This window comes from Lissotriton vulgaris, chromosome 2_1, assembly GCF_964263255.1.
Source record: "Lissotriton vulgaris chromosome 2_1, aLisVul1.2, whole genome shotgun sequence".
Classification (NCBI taxonomy): Eukaryota; Metazoa; Chordata; class Amphibia; order Caudata; family Salamandridae; genus Lissotriton; species Lissotriton vulgaris.
Window position 1 is genome coordinate 1,585,697,100 of NC_141687.1, and position 27,080 is coordinate 1,585,724,179.

Genomic DNA, 27,080 nt, shown 5'->3' on the forward strand with positions numbered 1-27,080 from the left:
CTGCTATCTGCTGCTCCCTGACTCTGCTGGAAGAACTCTGCTGTCCCTTCAAGAGACTTCTAAGGGTTTGCTGGCTTACCTCCTGTTTTCTGCAGTCTAAGGTATGCAAAAGACTTCGTTTAATTCTACAGGTGCTGCTTGACACTGCCTTCTGTGAGTACTACCCATGCCTGAGGTGCCAGCTCCAAGTTTTGGGCATCGGAAGTGGGTTCTGCATCTACCTTCACTAAAAACTGATGCATTGCATTGACTACATGAGAAATGACACCTCATTGCAATTCGACACCCACGCAGAGGCTGCCTAATGACAGCTGTACCACAGCCTGTGCAACTCACTGATGACACGCTGTGTTGCTTGATAGTGACACATTGCCTTCACTTCAGCAAAGCTTGATGACAACACTGTGAATCGACTGTGTTGAAAAGATCAACACATTGACCCTTCAGCGCCAATGCTTTTCTCCATCCAAAGTTTTTTCTCAGGGGGCTCTGTGTTAGTTTTACAGCGGGCCTGTCCTCCATCGCGGTCGGCCTGTCCCAGTCCCTCGTGACCTAAAGTAACCGTGGAACTGCTAGTACCTTCTAAACAATATTTTTTATTTAATCATAAACAATTATTTGTCACTGTGGTCTCACTTTGCTTAGATAAATATTCTCTAGTTCTCTACACCTGTATACAATCTTTTTATGATGTATTCATTGTGTTACTGTGTGTGCATGTGTTTTGGTACAAATACTTTACTTATTGCCTTTGTAGATACACCTGAATGTTCTGTGTGAACCTACCAGAGGGTGAGCACAAGCTATCTTAGTGTTTATCTAACTTACCGTGACTAGAGTGGTAGTTCCTGCCTGGCCTGGTTGAATGCCTCAGCCAACCAGGAAAACCATTTCAAACAGGTAGCAGCAGCAACAAAGTACATTATGTGATCACACAAAAGATATGAGATATCTTGGGTTGTCTATTGGTATGGTTAAGTTAAAGAGTGGAAAAGGCCAGATAGATAGGCAAAGTCATTAGCAGGTCCACCTTAAATGTTTCTATAGACAAAGAAATCGCATAGGTTTTAGCCCATTATTAAGTTGGCCCTTATAAGCTTAGGGAGAAATTGGAGGGGGAGCATCTTCAAAATACCCTCATGTTGATGGGGGAGGCAAGTTCTCTTTCAAATAATGACATTATACAGAGGAAAGTAACAAATACTCCTTAGCAGCTCCAGCATTGGAAGGTTCCAGGCCCAATAGCTTTTCTGCAGAACTTTTCAAACAACTACTCTTCCAGGTTAACTCTCACATGTTCAGCATGTTCAAAGAGGCTACTGCAAAGATGAATTATAAGGGGACTGCAGACAGGCCATTATATCGTTATTAGTCATAGTCAAGAAAGATGTCACATCATCCAATTTCACTCAACATAGAAATGAAAGTGCTGCAAAAGTATTGACAAACAGACTTTCGGAATTAAACACAATCCTGAACTTTTTGAGCATGTCTCAAAAATCCACTATGCTAAATCAGGTAGGCTTTACTGTAACTGGACAGGAAAAGAAATATATGGAAACCACTAGTGATCCGCTCCTTTGATGCTGAAAAGGCATTTGATTCCACCACCTTGGTTTATTGGTGTTGGTCAAGACTGTTGTGCTTGGATCAGTCTAATTCCTGCAGCACCCACATTCACAGTAAAAGTGAATAGGACTCAGTCTCTGGTTTTCAAATTAAGCAAAAGTATGAGGCAGACATACCCTCTTTCTCCAACCCTGTTTGTGATGTCATGCTGGTTTGCCAGGTAATGGCTGCAGCATAGGACACATTTTCAGCTTGATGGTAGAAGGAAGGTTAAAATCTCACTTCACACAGATGATAACCTTTTACATGAAGCAGACCAACTCCTCCTGAAAACTTCAGAACTACTTTGCATCATTTATGAGTGTAGAAATTCATAGTCCAAAAGATACAGATTGTAGCGTAGGAGGCTGCAAATAAAAGGTATTAAGAGGACCAGAGATGGGTTATTGTGAGAAACCAGGACCTCTTAACGTGTCCCCACCCCCTACTTCTTGCTCCCATCATGAATACTAGGTGCGGGTTTTCAGACTAGGCTCTGCTAACCAAACCCAGGGCCTGTGCTCTGATTAGACGTGCATGGTAATTAGGTATCTTTATCTTACCTAGGTAGCTTTACAATCTAGTACTACAGCCCTAAGGACTTTGCCTGGATGCACAAGGATTAAGGAGTGGCCTCCCTGAAAACTCCAGGTTAACAGGTCCCACAGGCATCATCTCCACCCAGATGTCCACTTCCTGGAGTGTGTCCAGTGGATTTTTAACCCCTTCCCTGCGGCGGCTATTCTGCCGCAGCGCTAAGGGGGTGGGGCGGCCGCGCGGCCGCGCAGCAGTTCCATACTAGTGACGGAACCGCTCCGTCATGGCTCGCGGGTGAGCTGTGCTTGTGACGGAACGGTTCTGTCACGAACCCACCCGCCCATTAAAGCGTCAGCGCAGGCGCGAAATCAGCGCCGCGCAGGCGCGGCGAGCGGGCCGTGACGGAACCATTATGTCACAAGCACAGCTCACCCGTGGCTTGTGACGGAGCGGTTCCGTCACAAGCATGGAAGAGGTTAAGAATTTGGCCAGGTGCTTTGTGGGAATTGTAGTCCCAACATTCCAAGGACCATCTCAGAGCTTCTAGACCCTTGTATTGGTGTTTTGGACACTTTCATCCCACATGAGGAACTTCAAGAAGACGTTCCAGAAGTTTGGAGAAGTTTTAAACAACTTTTGTAATAAGCTGCATAGTTGATGAGGTGCATTGTCGGAGTTATAGTCCCAGACCCCAAGAGGGAAACCAGAGCACCTGAACCCTTGGCTAGTTCTGTGAACCACTTTTGGGAGTAAGTGCAAAGAACTCTTGGCTCTGGCTTGGTCCAGAATTACATTTTTAACCCTTTGAGTGCTAGTTGCTTCTAAGCGCTAGTTTTACTTTGAATATTTACAAATTCATATCTCTGGTTCCCTACATTTGATTGTTATCGTTTTGGTGTCCATTTGATCATACAAATATAACCGATTTGTAGAAATTGGTGTTGGATTTCTATTGTGCGTTGTGTGTTACATATTTAATGTATTGGTGTTTTTAAATGCTTTATATACCTACCTCTCAAGTTAAGCCTGCCTGCTCATTGCCAGCTACTAAGGGTCGAGCAAAGTAATAATTTTTCAGACATTGACTGAACCTTTCATTGTTTGTGGCCTTATTGCTAGTGGTAAGATTCTACTTATTACTATTAGTAAACCACTTTCCAACAGTTATCATACCTTGGGATAGAGATACTAAATAAAAGAGAGACCTTTTTAACCTGTATCCTTGAGGTTGTGCTACCTAGCTATCAACAAAATGTGAAGCAATAGTGCACATTTCTTCTTTCATTAATGGGGAAGGTGGCTATCAGACGCATTCACAGGGGCTACAAGACTGACAAGGCCTGGAAGACCCTAAGCGAACTGGTTGAGGTAATTTTCCATTGATGTCCTAGGGTCCATCCTACTATTGCTTTTCAAACTGGCTCAAGTACATCCTTACCGCAAGCAGTTGAAGGTGCGTCATGGACACAATGTGCAGGGAAAGGGCAGGAATGTGCCATATTTTAGACAATACTGTGCTCCTGCCTTTTGCCCTGTACTAGCGCCCTTTAGAACCCTAGTGTTAAAATAGGAACTCTTGCAACATGGTGACTGTGTTGCATGCATGATTATATTTGTGCAGGAAGGGACACCTTCCTGCACAAGAGTACACCTGAGAGGCATATTCCTCCTTCTTTGTGTGTTGCAGAATGCATAAAAAGAGGACGTTATGAGTAAAGATATTTCTCCTCTTTACTCACCATTGATCCCTTACTTACACTACTCAATTCATCTACGGCCATAAAAGGTGTCAAATTTGGCTTTCAAATGTATAAAGCTGAAGTTTACATGGATGATATTCCATTTTTTAGTGAAGATATTGAGAATGTGATTCCTAGCATCACTATAATTATTCATCTGTTTTCTCAGGTATTCAGTTATACTAAAAATATAAGACGTAAGTCTTCCTGTTGAACCCTTTATGCTTCTCCTCACATTTGGGTGACTCTTAAGTGGCAACCCTAATGACTCAAATATCTAGGAATCTGCTTCTGTAAAGATTTATCGGAGATGCTAAAGTGCAATGAATCCCAGACCATTTCCAAAGTTAAGGACATACTTTCTTCTTGGTCACCTAAAATCATTTATTCATGGGGAAGGCATAAAACACTCAAAATGATGATAAAGCCCATTGTGAATTTTATATTCGCTATGCTTCCTTTGGAAACTATCCACCACATTATTTCAGGACATTGACTAAATAACCTCTACATTTTTATGGAGCAATAAAAGAGAGAGGATCTCATCCAAAGTTCCCAGAAAGAACTGTGATTTGGGGGATTGCAATCTCCCCTTCTGGTATCGGTATCAATCACCCTTTCTAGGATCACAAGGCACATTATGGTTTGCCCCCCATCACTCTGTATTCTCCCAATAGGGTGGAGATAGAAAGTGCCCTGTGAGCTCCTGTTAATCTATTTGCCCTTACCACAGTGTCATAGTTTAAAGTCCCACACTCTCAGATGATACTCTCAGATACCATAAATTCTCTAAATCTCCTAGATAAACACATGCTGGTACCCTTACACACCTCTATGCTAGCCTCATTATGGGACAATCCTAAAGCAAGAACTGATACTGCAAGTCAAATTTCCATTACATGGGTTTCCAAGGTTAGAGATTATAGACGTATTTGATGACAACAGCAGTTCTATGCCTTCCTTATGGTTAGCACATTTGCATGATTTCTTTAACTTGAAAGCTTCCTGAAACATAAAGTAAAACTATCTAAGCTTAGACGGCCCGAATACCCAATTCTTCCTGCACGTTTGGCATCTTGGCAATGTGTAGGCCACATTGCCTCCAACATTTTTAAAACACTCTCAAATCCTCTATGGCCTCAACTGTCAGTCCTCTACACAAAGTGGACCCACCATTCTGACTTAGAAGTGCTTTAAGACATCTAAGAAGAACACTGGCAGAACATTAATAAACTCTCCTTGAGCAATACAATAACCCACTCTCTCCTCCACTCAAAATTCTTCTCTATAAACTTACTACATTGGACCCCAGTTAGATTACATGAAATACATTTATGAGAAAATGACACTTATTGGAAATGTAATGAGGGGATTTGCTCTCATCAACACACGTTCATCCATTGTCCCCTCCTTACACGGTATTGGAATATAATCGAGACTCACCTATCAGCTATTTTTCATACCCAATCTTGTTAGATTGCCCCACACTGATTCCAGTCCCTTGGGCTTTTAGGACTAAGTTTAACCATAGAGGCATAGATATGACATTGCTAGGTCTCCTTCTGTCAATTGCTGGGAAGTTCATCTTGGCTGTTTGCAAATCCTTCAACCATCTTTCCTTCCATACATGTGGGGCTTGGGTCTATTTCCTGAGAGGTACACATGGGTCATAATCTAACCAACTGAGACTCCCCCAAATGTCCTCTGTTTTCTGGTACTCTCTATACAGTTTCATTGGTCTGGAGAAATATGATCAGTTACACCCATCATTACCAGGTCTGGGGACTTAGATAAGGTCCCATGCCTGAACTGGTTATCTCAATTTTCCCTCTCCCTTCTTCCATTCACATTACCTTATCCCTCCCCTGTTTATAATATTCATACCTAGTGTATTTCTCATACAGCAGACATAACTCATAATCTTAATACATGAGATATACTATCCCCTGTATTTTATCTTCCAAAGACTGATAATTGCTGATTGTACTTTTTCCTGTTTTTTCTAACGTAGGGGATTACTGTTGGTGTACTATATGCAGTCTTGATATAGGTAGAGCTTCAAGGTTTAACTTAAGTATGTCTGCTGTCTTTCATGCAGATGCTCTAATGTATTTCTCCCAATACTTATATAAATTGGTGCACCTCTTTTTATCCCTCACAATTGCTTATGTGTTGATTTAAAATGGCAATAAAATATTTAGAACCAACATGGAACAGAGTGGGTATGTTGTGCACAGGAGTTTCGTACAGGGAATGTGGATCCAATATCTGTGTTTAGAAACCATCTTGGCCTTTTGTTTTTTCAAAGTTGATTTTTCATTTCCTGAGAGGTGCTTTGTACACACTGATGCCCATCAGGTAGTGGTAGTGATGATGCGGTTGCTTGCTCCAAGTACCCACAACATGAGGACAACAAGTGTGAAGTAGCAACATCAGCCTTCTAGCATGAACTATTCCAAGAAAAACAAATGAACCAGTCTTTCCCCTGAAACTTATTTGTCTCTAGAATCTGTATCTGCTGTCTCAGCACAAATCCCTCACTATTAACAAAATGGTACTGCTCATTAAGAGCTAAACAGAAATTCATTGCTGAAAATGGTGTATAGAATTTCTAAAGACAGTTCTGTTTCCATCCTTCCACACATTTATGTCTTGAGTTACTTCCTCCTCCCAGGAACACAATCAGTACCCTTCCACTGTATGGTGGCTGTTTCAGAACCTCCATCTTGTGACACCAGGGGAAATGAAACCTGTAAACCATTGGTAACAGCATACATAAACACTCACACACAATATGGAGTCCTGTTACCATACAATCTACATGCATACACATGCATTCACATCCAGCATTCACAAAAGGTTTTTAGTGAAGGGTCTAGTCATGACCCATGAGATGAACCTTATTAGAGTGAACTGTAGTCTTGTTCCTAGACAATGGTATTTATTTATTTATTTATTTATTTATTATAGAGTTTTGTATAGCGCGAACAAGACCCGTGGGTATCAGAGCGCTTAACATGAAATAAGAAAGGGAAACAAGGTTAACATATGTCTAAGCAGTTAGCAAGCAATCGCAGTGAGGTAGATGACATATATATACGTAGCACATGTGACGTTAGCATAAGTAAATATGCTATGATTAAATAATAACAAAACATGTATATATAACAAATATGAGGTAGCACGGTATAGGTTCATGTATGAGGTAACACGGTATAAGTTCATGAAAGATGCTGTTCTCCTGTTCAAATCAAATCTCCATTCCTAATTGGCCTTTGGATTGTTCCCATATCATAGGATACGTATTCCATTATAGAATTGTCTGTGCCTCCCATTTTGATGGCGTACATGATCTGTACTAAGGCAGAATTATAGCAGATCCATGTTTAGTGATCTTCGCTAAGTAATGTATCTATTCATCAGCAGGCTCTTCACTTCCCGTTTGAATGTTACCAGATTCTGGATCTTCCTGATGTTTGGAGGGAGTGAGTTCCATATTCTGGGGGCCGCTCCTGAGAGCGCTCTGTCATAGGTTTTTTTCTTTCGGAAGAAGGCTGGTCGCAGTAGCAGCTCCCCAGCACTCCTAGATGGTCGGTTGCTACTGGACAGCTGAATTTTCTTTGCTAGATATCTTGGGGTGTTGTCGTGTAATGCTTTATGTGTGATACATGCTATCTTTATTTGGATTCTAGCTTCATATGGTAGCCAGTTTAATGCTTTCAGGTGCGGGGATATATGGTCATATTTCCTAGTTCCGGTGATAAGTCTTGCTGCAGCGTTAAGGCAGGCTTTCAGTGGTGCTGTGGACATTTTTGGTAATCCAGCCAAGGTGGTGCACCCATATTCAATCCTCGAAATAACTAAGGATTGGATTGCCAATTTGAGGTCTGACTCTGTGATGAATGGTTTCAATTTTCTTAGGTAGTTCAAGTGAAAGCGGGCACTTTTCGCCATTGAGTTAATGTGGGCTTTCATGTCTAGATTCTCATCTAAGATGATTCCTAGAGATTTGGCTGAGTTGACAAGGGTTGGGGTGCAGTTTAGCGCAGTCACGACTTTCATCCATTCCATTATTTCTGTATTCCTCTTTGGTGGAGAGATTAGTAGGAACTCTGTTTTATGTGCATTCAGCTTCAGGTGGTTTGCCGTTAACCATTGAAGTGTCATTTTTAGTGTCTCATTCATTAATTCCAATTCTTTTATGGATCCGATCTTTACGTAAATTTGCGTGTCGTCAGCATACATGTGATAGGATATTTGAGATTTTTGGAGAATTTCTGTGAGTGGCTCGACGTATAGGTTAAACAGATCTGGGGATAATGTCAATCCTTGTGGGACTCCAATTGTGGTAGGGCAAGGAAGGGAGATTGATTGGTTAACCAGGAAGCGCTGTGTTCTGTTCTGTAAAAAGGACTCGAACCATTTCAGCACTATTCCCGATATTCCCATCCTGTCCCGTAGCCTGGTCAGTAATGCTTCATGATTTACCGTATCAAATGCCGATGACAAGTCAAGGAGAATCAGTAAGCATGCTTGATTTTGGTCAAGGGCCTGTAGTGCGTCATCGGTAATGTGGAGAATCGCTGTTTCAGTGCTGTGCCCTGCTCTGAATCCTGATTGGCATTCATCTAGCAAGGAGAATTTGTTGATGTGTTGGCTCAATTGGTTCTGCACACATTTCTCGGTCAACTTGGCCAGTAAAGGGATGTTGGTCACTGGGCGAAAGTTATTTGGATCTGAAGTATCTGCTGTGGGTTTTTTGATTATGGGAACGACTTGACCAGTTTTTAGGCAGTCGGGAAGGATCCCTTGTGACAGTGACGCATTTATTATTTCGGTCCATAATGGAATCAGGATGTGATTGATTTCTTTTACGCATTTTGCAGGCAGAGGGTCTTGGTGGTGGTTGTTAGGTTTGATTCCTGAGAGCGTCTTGGCAATCGTGTGTTGGTCGTACAGTTCGAATGTTTCCCAGCTCGCCTTGTTTTTTGCCATAGTGCAATCCGTTGTAGAGTTGGCATCGTTAGTAGACCAAGGTTCGTTGGGAAGGTTCAACGCCGAGTTTTTAAGCTCTATTTCGAGTGCTTTGGCCTTTTCGGTGAAAAATGTGGAGAAATCATCACAGCTTAGGGATGTTTCTGAATTTTCTTGCACTGTTTTGGCTAGTTTGTTTGATTGCTCCTTTAGGATTTCAAATAGTTTTCGTGGCCTGTTTTTGGCATTATCCAGTTCTGCTCTTATAAATTCCTTTTTTGAGTTGATGATCTTTTTATTATATTGTTTCCTTGTTTTTCTGAGGGCTTCCAGTTCAGGAGATGATGGGTGTTGCCTCCATTTTCTTTCGGCCATTCTCAGTTTGCGTCTATCTTCATTTAGTGCTTCGTTAAACCACGGGTTTTTGGTCTTTTCTGAGATTCGTTTCAATTTTAATGGCATGGTGTTATTAACGATATTTTCGACAGTTGTTATGTAGTGTTCCGTCAGCTCGTTAACTTTTTCCAGGTTGTTGGGTGGCTTTAAGTCTCTTTCACAGCTTTCGACCAGTAGTTCCATATGGTATGCTTTTGGTGTTTCTCTGAGAAAAGCTTTGGCCCTTATTGCTAATTTCAGGCCTGGGCGTACATGTGGGAAGTTGTGTCTGCTGAGGCCTCATTAAAGTTGCTTTGACACATTAACTCGCAGATCCGTCAGGGCTTCGGTAAATGTCCTTTACCCTGAAGGGGATATTGACACCCCATTTCTTTTAATGATAGCCCTTCCTAAACTGTAAAAATGTAGCTAATACAAAAGTGCAGTTTTTGAATAACTAAAAGTAGTAGTTACTCAAAGTGTAAACCTATTCAAAAGTGCACTTTGAGAATCAAGCCCAATGCTTTTAATTTAAGTGTATGGTTAATATTAGAATTATTTGAAGGGTACTTTTGAACACATTTTCATTTAGGTTTTCATTGATTGATATTGGATTGGGGTTGCTTTTTTTTGTTTTATCCTTTTTGGTAATTTCATTTAATGAAATGTATGCTTTTGGTTTGTGTTGGTGTAAGAATTAGGCATTTGCTAATTATTGAACTGAATTTTCTGTAATAATCACATGCCATTTGCTATGGTAAAAATGTGATAATTTTTTCCATTGCCGGTTTACCCTAATCGTATATTTGCTGCAATTCTATACATCATCTAATAGGTTATACATGTATGTGAAAATGTCAAAGTATCCTCTTGTAGTATGATGTCCCCAATTTAGAAATTTGCATTAGCTTATAACGAGTTACACACATTCAGTGCAACATTTATAAACAGATATAACAGATGAATAGATGGACATAAAGCATTGCTTCAGCTATGTCCTCTCTGAGGAAAAATATCATGCATACATTCATGCAATTTAGAGGGTGCAGCTATGTCACTGGCAACCTAAGTGAGTGTACAAAATGTCTCTCATGTGACAGTCATCTCATGTTGTGGCACAACAACTGAGTAATAGACTCTCTTCTTTGCACCGAATTTCCACAAAGAAGCAACTTGCGCTACCTACTCCATAAATCATTCTATTAGTTGTGCGACAGAAGCAAAACAAATTATGTATCTCAGATTTCTCTGCAACATAGTCTTCACAAGGGAATGCGTGAATCCAAATGGGCCTGGTACACATAACAACTATTTCTTTTGGCTGCCTGTCAACATCCTCATTTTGCCTCCCTGGCATTGTCAAGGGCAATGATGGAAATCACGTAATGCCCTTCGCAGCTCTTCGACATCTTTTTAAAATCTGGTTTGCTTGGTAACATCTAATGTTTTAATCATAATATCGTAAACGAGTCTCCTAATTAACATGTGACATTTTCCTATTTCAATTATTGTAGTTCAATCCTACTGTCATAAATGTATGAATTTTAATTAAATGTGATTAAACTCTAGTTATAAAGTACTCATAGAGGAATTTTTCAAAAGGTTCAATTGTAAATAAACTAACAATTAATACATTCACAGTATGCTGTTGGGATTTGTTTAACAAATGAACATTTCACTACATAATGAGATTCTAATACTTGCAAATATTTAACATGCTCATTTAATTCAAGGTAAAGTAATTTAAACCATGATTGTATAGTTTACCATATGATTAATAACTAGGTCAGAGAATAACAAATGAACAGTCATCCAATTTATGGTTCATATTTTTTTAACATAAAAAAAGACTATTAACTAGATATAGAATAAAAAACATAGCAAAAAGAATAATTATATTGCAGCAAATTTCGACAGTCATATTTCTCTAATATCATTGAAGTTGTTTTGAAGAAAGGGTTTATTCTATGTATTTATTAAAGTCTATGGAAGTGGAGTAGTGATCAAGTAGCTCTAAAAGTGAGAACAAAGGTCGTAACAGGTCAAAGCTTTAGACTAATCTGGTTATGAAGGAACCTTGTGTTCAAAACCATAAACATGTAAAGTGGCAGAAACTAGACCAGCAATCAATAGATATTTTTGCACAAATTCTTACTATTTCAGCGTGTTAATCATGTGATTAGGTCACCACTTATTCTGGTGCATCTCTCTTTTCAGAGACAACTGTTTTGCTTTAATAAGTTCTACATATTGTTGTGGTTTGAGATCTACAAGTTGGTCATACTACTACCATGAAACTCCTGACATGAATTGCATGTTGTATTGTCACTGCCCAACAGAAGTAAAAGGAGCACTGTTAAATGACAACCCCTAGATGTGGAACTGTTTTGGGGCACTGGCATGTCTTGTAATAACTCCATTATTAACAGTCAGGTTCTGTCCTCCTTCAATTAAGCAATCGTTTTCTGACTAAAAAGCATATAGCAAACTACATAGTTTTTTTAAATGTCAGGCTCTTTTTCCTACTTGCGAAACGCAATTAGAATTTTGAGCAATATATTAATATCCATTTATGCAACTTTTTGAATATAAGTACTGCCTTGAACACATTTCAGTTCAGCTTTTGGCCTCTCCACAGTATGGAATAAGGTTGTTCCAATTAGACTACTTAAGATATCAGAATGACCAGAACGGATTTCCAGCCCTGGTCTTACTGAACCCCTCACAGGCCTTTGACAATGTCTCCTACTAACATTGGTTAAGAATCTGGATCAGTTGGGAGTCCCTTTTAAGGTCCTAAACCTGGTTGCCTAGTATCTTAAAGATCAAGCTCAAGAAGTCCACGTTTCACAGTATAGGTAATAATTAAACTTTTTTGTGTAGAGCAAAAAACAACAACCATATACTTGTATCTCCATTTATACAAAACGGTTGTAACAAAAAAATAGATTATGAATATTTGTAATTAAATGAAAAACGTGTTGTTTATAAAGCATGTTTTTTTCAAATCACATATATATGATACATTAAGTTTAGGATACCTACAATACCAACACATTTGTACATATTTTACAAAAACTAAAAAAACTCCACTGTCTGTTTGTTAACACAATTAGTGTTTCTTATTTGAACACATTAATCATTTCCACTCTAGTGGCTACTGGAAAACAGTTTTGTGCCTATTTATTAAAAATATTTTAACCTGAATAACAACAAGCAAAGATAAACACATAAATACATAATAGTAACTATCTTGCCCAGTCTCCTGCTATTCTATGTTCATAAAACACTTAAAAAGGATATGTTTATAACTGTTTTCTATTGGATTGTTTTCTTGCAGATATTGGTTGGAAACCTTAAAAAAAAAGATCTCCTCTTAGTCACTGAATGTAAAATGCCTGTTTTGGTCATTACCACTTTTTAGAACAAGACAAGATGGCATCAAACTAAATTAATTATTACCTATATAGTCTCCATCGTGCTTGTCCTGACCTTCAGCACCTTTCCTAGCTCTGAGATGTACTGGGCTTAGTTCTAAAAAAAATTGAAAACTTTAACTTTTGGAATTCACTGGGGATTCCAGATGTACTCCAGGAAATCAGGATAGGGCCTGGAAATCTGCAAGGAGCACAGGTTTTTTTGTGAACTTCAAGTTTCTCACACACGTCATGAAACATTTTTAGATGCATAAATATGTGCATGTATGTTTGTATTAATAGCACGCAAAATTACATTTATACTTTAAACATATATTTTCTCCTCTGTGTATGGAAAATATTATTCCCTATGGAGTAACCTGTTCAACCTAGAACCGCTCAAATTTTGGTTGTGTTCTTGAAGCCTCTCATACGAGCTACAGATTTACTACACTCACTCCTAGAAGTAAATCTCTGTCCAAATCCAGAATGTGAATGTGTTTGCATGTGTCTCTGTATGCCCTCTGACTCATAGGTTTAATGAGTATATGCGTAATTTCGAAGTGTTTGTTTCCTGGGATACACACTATTTGCGTGTCCACGTTATCCTTTCCCAGAAATCGTTCTTTGAGTGTATATATGATAATAAAAGTTACATTTACACTCATCATATGTCTTTGAAAAAATACAACTAAAGTGCATATGGCTTTGAGACTCAGGACTCCGCATCTGTATGAAGAAGGACTAGGCTCAGATCACAAGTGAGGTGGAAGAGCATAAGGTGTTTGCCGAGTCCTATAAATACCCAACCTTCTGAGTTGCCACTAGGAAAATGGGAGAGAATATGGAATTTAGCGACTTCAGCAATAACTCCTCAACGTGCAGTAATTACCGGACATTTTTCCTCTCAATAAATATAGTCAGGATTGACCTGTGGAAAATTGAAAGAATGTAGTTTATCAAAATGGTAATTACTCTGAATTGCAATCCCTGTGAAATAGGTGTTTGCACACGGTTCTATTTTTAAGTTCACTTTCATGTTGTGACCAAAGTGTTTCCCTCACGTTCTGTTGTTTTTATTACAGGCAGAAAAACTCTGAGCTCTGATTGTTTTGAAAAGGAAAATTGATCTCTCAGGAAGTTAAACATCCAAACAAGCATCTGGAGGAAAAACAGTTAAATATGCTTTTTTCCATTTTTTACAGCTTACCTAGAGCTGATGCTGTGCAAGTGCCTCCATTGCGACAGTAGCTGCTGCAGTGGTTGATTTCACATCTTTCACCGGAATAACTAGGCCAGCAGTGGCATCTAAATTCACCCTTCTCATTTGTAAGGCACCGGCCTCCATTTTCACAGGTCAGTTTACATGAATCGTCTGCATCAAAATGAAACACAAAGAGGTTGCTTTCTGGACTAGCCAAGAACTCGATTTCAATCACTCACATTGGACTAATCAATGATGACTTGTTCTCACTCTCATCCAGAGCAGTGCAAAGCTCTGCACTGTGGACCGGGAACATCACGCTTTAATACTGGGCAGCTAAATTAACCTGCTGCTGATAACAAGAAAAAAGAAACAGTGCTGTTCTCAAGGTATTTTTGAGTATTGGAGAAATGTCTGAATGACATATGGTTAAACTGAGTGTTTACATATGTATCAAAACGTGTCAATAAAAAAAACACTTTTGATAGTTTCCGCTTCAATATACACACTGGTTAATATTAGATTTATAAAAATATAAAATGTTTGGGTAAATTAAGTCACGGGATGCAAACTCGATGTCATGTTGAAATTTGAAAAGGGGTATTGCTCACCGATTAAAGTGCATCTTTGTATGGAAAGAAGGTCATGGTGTTTTTGCAAGCTTAAATATATATATATATATGTGCATTCTTGTGTGAATATATATATATATATATATATATATATTCACACATGAATACACATTGTCTCTAAAAAGGGAGCCAAAGTCTCCACAGCAGGGAGGCCTTGGCGATGCAGAGCACCTTGTACATATACCACAAACCACTTTTTTTTAGAAGAATCGGCGGAAACCAACCGTACAGGAATATTGGTCACTTTATTCAATGCACATATTGCAGCAGCTCACTTTCAATCCTTTCCTTCTGATGAATTTCAGCTTGTGATGAGCCTTGATCACAGGTGAGCACAGCTTTTGAATACCAACGTGACCTACTGAATTTCAAAGAGTTGTAATGGTTCAGCTAATAAAATAGCCATGTGACACAATATTTACCTTCTCATATTGTGCCCTCGTATCCATAAAGTCTGTAAGTAGGAGACATGTGTCTATTCTCACCCCCTTGCCTGCTTTACCGATGATATAATGGTTAGGCAACATGGATATCTATTGGGAAATTATGCTGCAGCTCAAAATTGAAATACTGGAATACACTTTAAATGCACACTCTGATGATGGCATGACTTTAAGACCATGGAACAACTACGTGGTAACTCAGGTGACTATAACAGCTGAATTTCTATGGTTTTGTACGAGTGAAATTTGTAAACTTTGTATTTTTAGTGACTTTCTAAGTTTTTTAAAAAATTCTATTTCTTAACTATAACGTTCGTGTAACCTTTAGTTTTTTTAAGTAAATTGTAAAGTTTTTTACAATTATATTTCCTATCTATAATGTCCTTGTAACCTTTGGCTTTTTAAATGAATTTCTATGGTTTTTACTAGTAGTCACGTTTCCAGAGTGGTAGATAAAGGGGGCGGGCCGCTGAGCAGCTATTAGTAATCCTGATGTGTGAATTACTGGAGGTACTAAGAGGGGTTCTTGGCCCTCAAGGTTCCTCAGCATCCACAAGGATTTCATCCCCAAACAGTAGTGCACCAGGAGGCACGTTTGCAGAGTGGTGGAGAAAGGGGGCAGAGCCTCCAACCAGCTCTCAGCAATCCCGCTGCATGGGATTTATGGGATGAAATAGGAGGAGTTCTTGGCCCTCAACGTACCACAGCATCCAACGAGACTTCATCACCCAATGAGTAGTGCACCAGGAAGTACGTTCGTTAAGCGGTGGACAAAGGGGGCGGGTCTCCAACGAATGCATAGCAATTCCTCTGTGTGTGACTTACTGGAGGTAACAGAAGGGGTTCCTGGCCCCCATTAACCCTCAGCATCCAAAGAGACTTCATAACTCCATCAGTAGTGCACCAGGAGGTGCGTTTGTAGAGGAGTGGAGAAAGGGGACATGGCCTCTAATGACTGCTCAACAATCACGCTGTGTGGGACTTACTGAAGGTAGCAGGAGGGGTTTTTGACCTCCAATGACCCTTAGCAGCCAACCGGACTTCATCCCCAACCAGTTGTATGCCAGGAGGCCCCTTTGTGATTGATAAAGTGGGTGGAGCCTCTGGCAACTTCTCCCAGGCCAACTGACTTTTTACATTTTTTATTTATATTAGGGGTGGGGGGACACATGGCCTTTCCCCCCTAGCCGATAGCACCCTCAGGGACTCCATACCTCGGGCCCAGCATTTTTTTTTTGTCAAACAGATTTTATTGTTGTCCACAGCTAAATATTCAAGGCACAATCCGCCAACCAGCCCACGCAGGGGCCCTTTTAAAGGAATGAGCTCATCATGTACAGCATAGGCAAGCAGATGGGGCGATGCAACCCATAACCCTGATTCCCCTCTGGGCTATCCCCCGTAAGTTCGTAAAGTTCTGTGCTAGGGGGGACAGGATTGAGTCCCAGATCAATCAGGAAGGGTCAGTCCACCAGAACAGTGGTGCAGCACCAGTGTCCTCCGATACAATGCGCTCACCCAGGTCTCAAGCCCCTCCAGTTGCCAGCGAGCGTGTTCCGCTAGTGTGGATCCCCTAGAGCTCAAGGAAATCTGAAAGTGGACTTTTTACTTCGAATCAAACCATAACCCACCCAGGTCCCTCAACTTACCCTCCCTACCCCTCCCCTCCAAAACTCCCCCTCCCACGGGCCCAGCATTTTTATAGAGGAGGAGGGGGTCAATAAGGCCCCCCTCCTCGGTCCAATTCCAACCCTGGCAACTCCATCCACCTAAGCCTTGCCTTTTTTTCTAATCAATCACTCAATCAATCATATTATTTGTAAAACACACTACTCACAATGAGGATCTCTAGGCGCTGGGGTGGGGGATGCTGCTACTGCTTGAAAAGCCAGGCCTTGAGGAGTTTTCTGAAGGTCAGCAGGTCTTGGGTCTGCAGTAGGTGGATGGGGAGGGTGTTCCAGGTCTTGGTGGCAAGGTGGGAGAATGATATGCCACCGGGGGTCGCTCTTCAAGAGCGGGGGATTGTGGCGAGGGCGAGGTCGGCAGAGCGGAGCTGGCGGGTGGGGGTGTAGAATGGGGAGGGGACCCAGGACAGATTCCAGCCACGGGAACTGCACCCCATGGGACCCACCCATTTGTAGTAGGGGAGGGGGCTGCGCTTCCACATCCCATGGCCAATTATGGACCCCAGGACACCATCCCCAAGGGCCTCGCCTTTTCAGGTAAAGGAGGGGGGCAATGCAGCTCCCCTCCATGGAGTGGTTTTGGGCCTGGAACCCCATCCCAACGGATACTGCCAGCTTCCCCCCTACCGCAGGAACTGGCATTGCTTTCAGACAGGTGGAGTTCTTAAACATGGTGTCCCTCTGTCTGAAAGCAATTCTGATCTGCTTCCAGCAAGCAAGAGCATTTTGTCAGCTCTTACTTGCTGGAAACAGAGTGCTTGCTGTGACAAAGCAGAACAGCAAGGCTCCAGGCAAAACACATGGGCACCCTGGGTCATAGCCATCCCTGGGGGGTGGCGGTCCCCAGGGTAATCTATAGCTCCAGGAGGTAGGTCGTACAGCAACATTTGATTGCTCTACTTAACCCCAAGAAGGTGTTGGTCCAAAGAGCATGGAGTTGTCCTGCAAGCAACCCCCACATACATTGAATAAAGTGCCCCAGGGAGGTGGCAGGATCCATGGCTTTTATAGGCTGGAAGAGGGGGGCCTCATGTGCCTCTCTCCTTTTTATAGCTTCTCATCTCAAGGACCTGGCCCACCCGGGGACTCAAGATTGCAGAAGCATGGTAGCCAGCTCTTGTGGGGTTTTTTGGGGCGGGAGCCATGGATCAAGCGTGACTCACGCCAAACAGTTTTTTTACCCTGCGGGGTTCCTGTGGGACCCCCCCCCCCCCTAAAAAAAGACCTATGAGGTCAGGGTTTTCCTACCCCGCTCTCTACTCTTCACTTTTTTTTTGGGGACTCGGCTCAAGCTGAGTCCCAAGATTGCTGCCAACACTGGTTTGAAGTGTTGGAAGCCAATCAGATCTCAGCACGAGATCAGGAGGGTTCACAGACCCTTTGCCTCCCTATATACACAAATCTGGATTCCAGTTAATTTCTCTAAAACTAGTAATGGATTCACACCAAATCACAAGAAGGTACTTCCCTGGACCAATATATACCTTTCTGCCAAATTTATTGAAATTTTATTTAACTGTTCGGACAGTAGTTGTGCCTAAAGTTCCAATAGATTCCACACAAACTGACACTGCGGCGCAACTAAATGCCAGCACTCCGAAGGAATATAATTTTTTTTTTTGTTATGGCTGATGCGTTACTGCTTACTGTGTCGTTCTCAAAGCCACATAACACTGAAAGTGCCATACTTACTTAAAAAATGAGGAAACTACACACACAAGTAGACCTAATAAACAGACTTGTGTAACGATAAGCAATGCATTCACTGTAACAGAAGAAGGACTCAGTATGCCATAGAAAATAACAATTCATGATCACTTAAAAACACAAGTGTGCCCTAAATTATAAACACATGCCAAAAATGCCATGAAAATAATTAATGATGAAATTTCAAATGCATTTCAAATTCAGCACGCTGAAATGCCTGTCATTCTTGTAAATGTTCATTGGGGATGCTTCAACAGTTCAATTATATGCTGTGGTGAAAAGCAATTAAGTGTGTAATTTAAAAAAGTTGTGCAAATTTGCAGGCTATAAAGCCAACCACATTCATAAATAAGCACTTGTAAATCATCATTGTGCCAACAATACATGTTATGATGTTATAGGGAATTTTTTTATATATAAATATAAATATATTTGGGCGTTCAATTGTCATTGCTGCTACACTTTGAGGTTGTGTGCAATTTATTGTAATCACATACTGCCATGTTGAATGACATGCAAATTGGGAGGTGTCTCAATCCTGAACATCTTTTACATCTTTTACATTTCTTTTATTCAATGAATTGAATATGTGGTGATTTCACTAACAATTGTACTTAAATCTTTGATCTCATTGATTTTTATGAGGTGCAATTGGTTTTTATCCTCGTAATTCTTTAGCACAGATTTTTATTGAGTCGTGTGTAAAGGTTTCTTTCGAAGTTGACTGATCATTAATGGTCTAGTTCATAGAGGATATTTATTAATACTATTTATTGATAAATTGTATAGTTGCACGTAATTGCTGGCGTTATTTTGCACATTAGCAATGTGTATTTTACATCTATAAGAGAAAACAGAGCATGGCATCGAACGTAGTCTGTTGTCAATGGTTACACTTTGTATAGTTGCACTGTCACTTTAAATGGTTGGCCTGCCCCATGTAGCGTGTCTTATGATCAAGGTCCAAGGAGGACCAAAACGTGCCATGGTGGCGGTGCTGGGCAAGAAATAAACTAATATTCAGCACTAGGTTGGGTTCGCTTCGTCTCTTTGGAAGGAAATTCCTGTGAAGTGGGACGAATACAAGGAATATATATATATATATATATATATATATATATATATATATATATATATATATATATATGGTTTGTGCAAGCATTTTGTTTATTTTCATTTTTTATTTATTTGCAAAGTTTTATATATCGCAAACAAGATCCCGAGGGATATCAAAGTGCTTTACATAGGAGTGGAAGAAGGACATAAATCCAATATTGACACAAATTAGACACCCTTACTGTGTAGCGCATAGCTGGGTCGCGCTTACCTGCCATTTGTGCCTGACTATCTGGAGGAGGACTCTGCCTGAAGCTCGCCGCACCCGCTCCGCGGGTGCCGCTTCGCCTGCCAAGGAGAGGAGGAGTGGAGTGGGAGACAAACACTAGCAGAGGGCTGCAGGGCTGCGAGCGTATCAGGGACTCCAATTCCCAGGAGTCCCTGAGAGACCGCTGACCACTTCCGGTCCGCTCTCCCTGCCGGCCCGCCCACTGCCCACCGGAGGGATTCTTAAAGCCCCGCCTGCATTACCATCATTGGGACACCCTTACTGTGTAGCGCATAGCTGGGTCGCGCTTACCTGCCATTTGTGCCTGACTATCTGGAGGAGGACTCTGCCTGAAGCTCGCCGCAGCCGCTCCGCGGGTGCCGCTTCGCCTGCCAAAGAGAGGAGGAGTGGAGTGGGAGACAAACACTAGCAGAGGGCTGCAGGGCTGCGAGCGTATCAGGGACTCCAATTCCCAGGAGTCCCTGAGAGACCGCTGACCACTTCCGGTCCGCTCTCCCTGCCGGCCCGCCTACTGCCCACTGGAGGGATTCTTAAAGCCCTCCTGCATTACCATCATTGGGACACCCTTACTGTGTAGCGCATAGCTGGGTCGCGCTTACCTGCCATTTGTGCCTGACTATCTGGAGGAGGACTCTGCCTGAAGCTCGCCGCACCCACTCCGCGGGTGCCGCTTCGCCTGCCAAGGAGAGGAGGAGTGGAGTGGGAGACAAACACTAGCAGAGGGCTGCAGGGCTGCGAGCGTATCAGGGACTCCAATTCCCAGGAGTCCCTGAGAGACCGCTGACCACTTCCGGGCCGCTCTCCCTGCCGGCCCGCCCACTGCCCTCAGACCCTGCTACATCTGGGGTTACTCCTCCCGCAGCGCGGGACGCAGCCCGGAGCAAAGACCGGGCTAAGAGCGGGCCGTTTGAGGCCGTTCGAGGACGGCAGAGGACGGCCCTGGCCCACCCCCCTTATTGCTCCTAACCTGCTTGTTATTGTATCATCGTGCTGAGACAGGTTAGCTTAAACTGAAGCTCCCTTGCTAGTAAGTCGAGTGACGACCCTGATCTCATCGTGAGCACCATGAGTACTAGGATGACACGTAGCAAAGCCTCCAAAGGCGGTTCACAAATCTGCGGCCCTATGGACGACTTCATCACCCGCACAAATATAGCCATCGATGAAGAAATATCTAAACTTCAAACCCGGGTATCCCTAGAATTGGTAGCTGCACGTAGGCTGTCCGAGGTAATTGCCCTCTCGAAAAAATCATCCCTAGGACATATAGCCTCTGCTGTCACTCCAGCACGCCCTGCCCGCCCAAATAGTATTACCACTCAGGTTGATTTACACCAGCCCCCGATTACTTCCACCCTCACTCCGCCCTTAGAACAATCACGCATTACAGAAGAGCTAAGTTTCGCTGCACCTTCTCACGCCCAGACCCCCACCCTTAATCCCCTTCCCCAAGTATTCCCAACTACTTCCCGTGTTAGTGGTGCACAACCCAAAAGAAAACGCCAATCACGCTCAGCCTATTCTCGTAAAAAGGCAAAGGTGGCAGTCTCCCACCAGCTTACAATGACCAACGCTCAGGCATGTAATGCTTTACCTGAGGGTTCCTCGAGCACACAGTCAGTATGCCAAAGTATGGGGGAGGGTCCAGCCAACATCACCCCAGAAGACGAGGGGGCGCAGGTACAAGACCAGGGAAGGAATGATAAGGAATTTATAGATCAAGTCTGGGAAACATTAAAAAAACTTCTCTCACCACTGGACTTAAGATTGTCTAGGATAGAAAACAATCTACTCGAGATGGAGAAGAGCATTATTGCTCTGGCCACTCTTGGCCTGAGAAGTCTCGAAAACCAGGGCGTGTCCTTATCTGACCCACATTCGCCAGCCCCTGTTTCGCAAGCTGAGCAGCACCCCCCACCAGTACCTGTTGCTGTAAGGCCTGTTACTAAGCCGAGGACTGTGGCTGTGGATCAAGTTTCCATAACCGCTAAACCTCAGGCTACCAAACTGCAGATTCCCACACGGAACCCTAAGCCTGAAAAAGTAAATCCAAACCTGGTAGCATCCGCCAGACCCCATCCTGCCGAAACCCAGGGTCCTCGTCCAACAGAAAATTTTAGAGGAGGCTATATAGACCTTCCACCAGAGGCCAATGACTACGTGGTCATGTTGACAGGCGTCCCTGTGATCGGCACTGACCAACACGAAAACCACTGGTCTTTGAAAAATAAAACTATGCACTGGCTTAACGTCAACAGACCGATTCCCAATGGCAAAAGAAGCCGAGTAATGATGGTCCGTAGAATACCCTGGGTGGGCCCAACCAAGAAATCTAAGCAAGGGGACTGTGTAGTTGTAACTTTTGAAGACCCACATACGGCGCACCATGGGCCTTATTTATGAAGGACTTGCGCCGCCGGTGCGTCACTTTTAACATGGGAAAAAGTGACGCACCGGCGGCGCAAGTCCTTCATAAATAAGGCCCCATATCTGTTCCTGGCCAACTAGTGAAGATTCTCTAGTCATACCAAGGCCGCTATCCTATTTTTATCCCCCACGCCAAGTGCATACCCAAGCGGATAACTGGTCCTTGGTGCAGCACCACCCATGGAACACCCATCCCACGAGGCAAAAGAATACTCTCTTACACTGGAATGGCCTTTCAACCTACAATAGATTTGGAGGCCTGGAGGAGGTCGATTGACTTTCTATGTTCCCAGCATGCCCACAACTAGAAAAAGCATCGTCTCCACATGTTATAGACATAGTTGGAAATCCAACCAACGGCCCTCCAACTAGCCAAGCCGGGCTTCGGACTCTCTTGCCCCGGGCCATGGAACCGATCAAAATGGCTATCTTAGATTGCAAAAGAGTGGAAACGAGGCCAGACAGCCCCTGTCCGATCCCCCCTCCTCCTGTACATTCTAATCCAATGGAGATCATCCTGCCTGATAGAGTTGCCTCCCCAGGCGATTCTTCACTGAGGGTCTTAAGCTGGAATGTGGCTGGCCTTGCACGTAACTTTGATAACCCGGAATGGAACACCTTCCTGGCACCCTATGACATTTGCTTGCTACAGGAAACATGGTGCCAGGAACCTAGACATAGAGTGGGGTTTTCGACCTTCTATGTTCCGGCTGTATGTCACCAAGGTTCTAAAGGACGCCCATCCGGTGGTCTTCTTATCTGGATCAACATAGCACTAGACCTCAGTGTTTCTCAAAGGACCACCGGAACACCTGACCTTCAATGGCTAACAGTGCACTACAAAGGGGGAAGGAAACTAGAACTATTTAATCTCTACTTAAGGGGCAACAGGAACGGAGGATCTCTAAACTCTTTAGGCTTAAGTAACTACCTGTCTGCCTGTGACGCCGACTCTCTCGTCCTGCTGGCAGGCGATTTTAATTGCTGTTTTGAGCCTTTAGCCAAAGAAGATATTCTGGATACCAACGATGAGGATAACAGGAGGGGCATCCCTATCTTGAACCTCGAACCGATCCCTAAATGGACACAAAAGGCGATCGATATAAATGCTCTTTGCATGGAGTATAACTTGAGAGCAACGAATGGGCGTTCTAAATCAGATCCCATGGGTGCCCATACATACAATAGGACGGGCCACTCATCCAGAATTGACTTTGTTATGCTCAACTATAACCTCTGGCCATATCATCAAGACATGGAGGTTATAGAGACCTGTGACAGCGACCACAACCCTCTCGCTTTAACCATTTCTGTCCCCTGGCAAACTGGGTCTCAAGAAACTACCAATCAGTTATGGAAAGCTTCACATGAGATTCTTCCCTCAAACTGTGGCAGACGTCTTAAATGGGCAAGAGTCTCAGCGGATGAGGCTAGGATGTCACAAGCAAAAACCATCTTACTAGAGGCTGAATCTAGGCTTGATAGCACCAATAGCGATAGCAAGATGTTTTTATCGTTATTTACGGAGACTGTAACGGCACTAAGTGGGCTGTTCATCATTCGCAAACCCAGCTCCAGAACTGCTTCAAAGGGGGCCCTGAGAACAAGTGAAAAGTGGTTCACAGCCAAGTGTCGACTTGCTAAGGGTGATCTTGTTGCTGCAGTAAAAGGAAAAGACCAAGCTACCATCAGGTCTGCAAGGAAACTTTATAGGAAAACTGTGACTGAGGCCAAGCGGACATATGATTTCAACTTTTGGCGTGACCTAACGGAGGCGAGCACAAGGAAAGATGCTAAGGGGTTCTGGGACTTGCTAAGATCAAGAGACAAGCCCATTGATCGACAACTGACTTGTAATATCCCTGGTGTTGCCTGGTTTGCCCACTTTTCGAAATTGTATTCGGCTCAGACAGGGCCTCCGCAACCGGACCCGCTCCCAAGGCTCAGTTCCACAGATTTCCCACCAAATGAAGTCCTATTTACCACCTTGGAAGTAGAGAAGGCAATCAGGTGTACTGTTTCTAACAAAGCGGCAGGACCTGACGGGATCCCGGGCGACCTGATAAAAAATAATCCCCCATTTTGGAGCAGATTAATTGCTGCTCTTCTTAATGAGGTTATGTTGGGGGGGTCTTTCCCTGACTCTTGGAGGGGCGCTGAAGTAGTCCCCATTTTTAAGAAGGGTAGCAGGGAACCCCCCAACCAATTACCGCCCCATCAGTTTGCTGGATTCAACGCAAAAGGTAGCGGGGAAAGTGGTATTGGGCAGGATTCTGGAGTGGGTGGATGAAAATCAGATATTGTCTGATTTCCAAGCGGGTTTTAGATCAGGGACAGGCACCGTCGAGCAGACATTCCGCCTTTTAATGCTCTATTGGAAGGTAGTGGTGCTAGGAGGGGGCAGTTTATACTTAGTCTTCATAGACTTAAAAACAGCCTTCGACCTGGTTCCAAGAGCATTATTGTGGAAGGTCCTCGACGAGTTAGGTCTACCTCCCTATTTGTTGGCCTTGCTGATAAAATTCCATGAAAACAACTTTGCCCAAATCAGATGGGGTGCCCAGGGAGAAAAAACCCCGTGTACTCCAGTAGACAGGGGCGTCCGCCAGGGGTGTGTGCTTGCCCCCACTCTGTTTTCACTTTACGTCAATGGAGTGGTGGAGCACCTTCTTCAACATCCTGCAGATGCACCATCCCTGGCTGGAAGGAAAATCCCGACGCTCCTGTTTGCGGACGACACCCTCCTGATTTCAAAATCACCTGCAGGCATACAGTCACTACTTTCCAGCTTCAAGGCCTTCTGTGACACCAAGGGACTGGCCATAAATATTGGCAAGACCAAATTTCTTGTCCTCAACCCCCCTAAGAAATCTGTTAAACCCCCCACTCTAGACTCTGTCACATTAGAACGGGTCAAAGAATTCGACTATCTAGGCATACGTCTTTGTGATAGTATGAGCTGGAAGGCCCATCACCAAAAAGTGTTTCTAACCCATAAGAGGGTTGTTTGTGCTTTACTTAAAGAGCAGCGGGCTTCCTCCATAAAACCTATTGGGGCACTTCTTGATATTTATAGGGGTAGGGTTGTGAGTGCAGCACTGTATGGTGCAGAACTTTGGGGTACCCAGAGAGTGGATACTTTGGCCCACCTAGAAAATAAATTTCATAAAGATCTGATGAGGCTACCCCAGAGCACCCCCACAATCCCCCTCTTGCTTGACGCAGGTACTCGTCCAATCTGCGAGCAAGCTAAATTACGCCCCTTACTACTATGGTCTAGAATTTGGAACGTCCCCGAACTCCACAGCTATGCAGACGCCCTAAAAGATGTACTGTCCTTACCTGGCTGGCATAAGATCGCCTGGCTCAGAGAGGTTAAGAGGGCACTGTACAAGCTCGGTCTAAGAGCTGCGTGGGAAAATAAAACAGCACCCTCTAAACAAGAACTGAAGAAGGCTTACTGGTCTTGGGTGGATAACGAGAGACTTGGTAAATCAAATCACCCAAGATCTGTTGCCAACTTCTTGATGGTTAAAGATATCCCCTCCAGAGAACCATATTTGGACTTGATTCACAGTTCACATGATAGGGCATTATATTTTAAATTCAGGGTTGGGGTTTTACCTTTATGTCAGTTTACCTCTACCTGGAAACCACCACTGCAAACTGTACCCTATTGCCCATTCTGCGAGCTAAAAATTGAATCTGTCGCACACTTTCTATTTGAGTGTCGAGTCTATATGGCCCCTAGACGGAGGTGGTTGAAGCCTCTTTGTAGGAGCCTGGGAACTCGCTCACATCTGGAAGCTATAAGAATACTGCTCTCAGATGCAAGACCCTTTTTTGCCATTTGTTTGGCTAAATTCCTAGGCTGGGCTTGGCGCATAAGATCTGCCAAACAACTGACGATACAGTAAAGTGTCCCTTTTTTTTTCATAAATTTTAAGATTATCTCGTGTAAATATGAAAGGTTTTTAAGGGTAATATGAATTGTAAATTGCTTTGTTTCGACCATTGTTTTTATGCTGTCATGTTTTGTTTTTATGATATGTTTCTATATCGAAATAAAGCTTTACTACTACTACTACAAATTAGAATTTTCCAACAGGAATAAACACATATATATTTCAGACAAATAAATGCATAGTTTCAAGACAAATGACACAAAGAGAATAGTTCAATAAATGTAACAGTCTAAGAAAGGGAGTATACAATGTGAAAAAAAGAGCAGGAATACTTGCATGTTTCCCAGACAAGTGAATCACGGAGAATGATATGAATAACAGGCTACGAAGGGGGACACAAAATCCAATAAGGATGAACAGCTTCACATGAGGGTACGATGGTTGTAGGAACAGTGGTTTCGAGCAAGTAACCAAACCCAAATTAAGGTAAAAATGTGTTCATTAGGAATCTTTTGGCTTCAAGTTTGAAAACGGTCATTGAAGAGATTCTGCGAACTTACGGTGGAAGAGAGTTCCAAATCCTTGGAGCAGCGCCTATGAAGGCCTGGAGAGTGGTTTTCTTTTTCTTAAGGATGGGTGGTTTCAGGAGGAGAGTGATAGCACTTCTTGATGCGCTCCCACCACAGGATAATTTAAGCTTTTGGGCAAGGTACCTGGGAATTTTGAAATGCAGGGCTTTCTGCGCTTGAACAGCAATCTTTAGCTGAATTTGCACTTCATAAGGCAACCATTTAGGAGATTTCACATAGCATTTCTTTAAAATAGTCCTTCTTTCCCCTCATTGGAGGTCAAATCACAGTTAGTATAAGCAGACTTTCTGTTCTCCATAGTATCACTTCAAAAACATGCTGCCATCACAGCATGTGTGTTCCTTAATCTCCAATGCAGTGTCTGTGTGCCGATTCCTTCTGGAAATTTTGTTTTGAAATATATATTCACATTGAATATATATTCACACGCTGGTGAATATATATTCAATGAATATGCAGTGATTCTTCTGAGCACAAGGGAGCACTATTTAGA

At 42.8% G+C, this 27,080-nt stretch overlaps 1 protein-coding gene across 1 annotated transcript in view; it reads right to left on the bottom strand.

The window, feature by feature from the left end:
• Window positions 1-27,080, bottom strand: part of LRP1B (LDL receptor related protein 1B) — a 3,669,685-nt gene that overhangs the window by 141,075 nt on the left and 3,501,530 nt on the right. The window contains exon 84 of the mRNA XM_086955170.1: window positions 13,860-14,024. Within this exon, the coding sequence (XP_086811296.1) occupies window positions 13,860-14,024 (165 nt within the window). The remainder of the gene's footprint in view (window positions 1-13,859; window positions 14,025-27,080) is intronic.